General features: G+C 55.2%; 1 protein-coding gene across 1 annotated transcript in view; it reads left to right on the top strand.

Moving 5' to 3' along the window:
- The first annotated feature begins 307 nt into the window (after positions 1-307).
- Positions 308-2,422, top strand: part of LOC143975826 (G-protein coupled receptor 151-like) — a 4,063-nt gene continuing 1,948 nt past the window's right edge. The window contains exon 1 of the mRNA XM_077478391.1: positions 308-2,422. This exon is cut by the window's right edge and continues 1,948 nt beyond it. Within this exon, the coding sequence (XP_077334517.1) occupies positions 659-1,858 (1,200 nt within the window). The 5' untranslated portion in view covers positions 308-658 and the 3' untranslated portion in view covers positions 1,859-2,422.

Below are 2,422 nucleotides of genomic sequence, written 5' to 3'. Positions count from 1 at the left end.
GTTGCATGCCATGAACTACAAATCGTACCCTGACCAGGTATATAGGATGGAGTGAAAGCATAAGTTTGATGGACAACAAGTCCCAGCTGGCATTAGACTGTGAGCAGCTATATGGAAGGGCTCAGCACACCAAGCCTAGCAGAGCATTGACAAGATGCCACAGGTGAGTGTAGCTGGCAGTTACTCCATGGCAGTGCCCACTCCCCAGTCACCCCCCTCCCCCCCAGCCTGTTGACCTTGAGTAGCTGCAAAGCTCCAGAAGCCCAGATCCCAGCTGGCAGTGCCAGGGCTCCAGCCACAGCTGTGCAGGATGACTTTAGGAAATGAGGGGGATGAACTGCCATTAATGGGGAGGCAGGAGAGGGGAGGGTGGCTGTGCCTGGTTCTATGTGCACTTTCCACGCCTCTCTTTATCACAACTAGACGAGGAGAGGAGATTCAGCACCACATCAGATGGACAGCACCAGCCACTGGACGCCGCTCCGCTCCGCAGGTCGGTTCCTCTGACTTCTGCCGACTCCGCTCCCGACTCAACAGGTGCAGCACATGCGGATGGACTAAAACTCCTGAGGGGTGGTGTTCCTGGAAGCCCTCCAAGCGTGAGGAGCCCCCAAACCCGATCTGGGGTTCTGAATGACTGTGTGGCCCTAAGGATCTAATGACCAGCCTCCCCTTCAGGACCATGAACAGCTCCGCACTCTTGGCTCTCTCCAGCGGGTTAGACCCCCCGGAGGTGGGCAAAGAGATCACAGTGGTCCTGCCCTTGTTCCTGAGCACCATCTGCCTGGTGGGCTTGGGTGGGAACTTACTCCTCATCGCCATCCTCATCCACGATTTCAGAAAAGGGAAGTGCTCAGTGGTCAACTGCCTGGTCATCAACTTGGGGGTCGCCGACCTGCTGCTCATCCTCTTCTGCATCCCAGTGCGAATAGTCACCTATGCCAAGCAGTCCTGGCTCTTTGGGGGCTTTGTCTGCAAGACCACTGAGTGGTTCCTCCAGAGCTGCCTGATTGTGAAGAGCCTGACCCTGGCCGCCATAAGCCAAGCCCGCTACAAGCATGTCATCACCCCACCCAAGTTCATCACCTTTAGCCAGAGGCATGTGGTGCTAGTCCTGATCTTCTCCTGGTCCTTGTCCCTCCTGTTGCCCCTTCCTCAACTCATCTTCACCCAGCTCACCATGGGTCAGGAGGGCTTGACTTGCACCTTTGATGTTACAGAAAAGGCCGCCAACTTTATGAGTGTCTTCAGCAAGCTGTACCCAGTGTTGGCATACGTCCTGCCCATGGTCTTCACCTTCTTCTGCTACATAAGGGCTCTGCGGAGGAGGAAAGAAAGGAGGAACCCCGTGCCCAACCCCCGCGTTCTCAGCAGGAAGATCACCTCCATGCTGATGTGTGTGAGCCTGGCATTTGAAGCCATGTGGCTCCCAGAGTGGATCGTGTGGATCTGGGCTAGGCATAGCAACTATGGCATCCTACAGCCGCCCAATGCCCTGATGGTCTTGGCTCAGGTGATCCTGTTCCTGAACTCCACGTTGAACCCTGCAGTGTTCCTGGCCGTGTCGGAGGAGTTCAGAGAGGGATTCAAGAGCATCTGGACGATGATGAAGTGTGAGAAGGGCCAGGACATGGTCGGGGCTTCCCGGGCGGGGGAGAATGGAGCAGACATGATGCCCTGCACCATCCAGTCTTTGCAGGACTTCCAATACCCAAACACTACCCACCGACTTTCTCAGGACTCCAAAACCGAGGAGAAGATTCTCCCAGATGTAGAGCACTTCTGGCAGGACCGCAGGAACACCACCGCCGGGGAGGACAATGACCCCATGCCCTGGGAGCACCAGGAAAAAGCCTAGAGCATGGCACCCCACATTTGTTAAAACTCCTGGGTTGTGTGGGCAGCAGAGACAGGCTCCATTCAGAGGTTGTGGGCTCCAGACAAGACCAGGAAGGGTTAAGAGGACAGGGCTGATGTCTAATCAGTTTCTTGTCTGAAGAACCAAGTCAGTGAAGGGTCAAGTCTAGGACTGGCCAAGGACTAGCAGCCTGTGACTCCTCAGCTGTTGTTCCACCAGCAGTACCAGCTCTGGGGTCATGGATGGTCAGCAGCTGGAGAGCCACTCATTAGAGTAGACCGTCCTGATGTCTGCAGGCAGTGAGCACTGTGCTGTGTCTGGTGTGATGTGTGGCCCTACAACACCTGCTAGTAAAAGTGGTCAGCAAGTTGTTGGGGTCGGTGCTTGTCTCTTCAGTGTAGCAATGCAGAGGTCTACCCTACCCTTCTCTTCCCATCCTTCTCTCTCTTCCCATCCTTCTCTCTCTTCCCATCCTTCTCTCTCTTCCCATCCTTCTCTCTCTTTCCATCCTTCTCTCTCTTCCCATCCTTCTCTCTCTTTCCATCCTTCTCTCTCTTCCCATCC

Source organism: Lithobates pipiens, unplaced genomic scaffold, assembly GCF_037356315.1.
Source record: "Lithobates pipiens isolate NorthernLeopardFrog02 unplaced genomic scaffold, aLitPip1_a1.2 Scaffold_13, whole genome shotgun sequence".
Classification (NCBI taxonomy): domain Eukaryota; kingdom Metazoa; phylum Chordata; class Amphibia; order Anura; family Ranidae; genus Lithobates; species Lithobates pipiens.
This window is presented reverse-complemented; position numbering and strand designations above follow the sequence as displayed.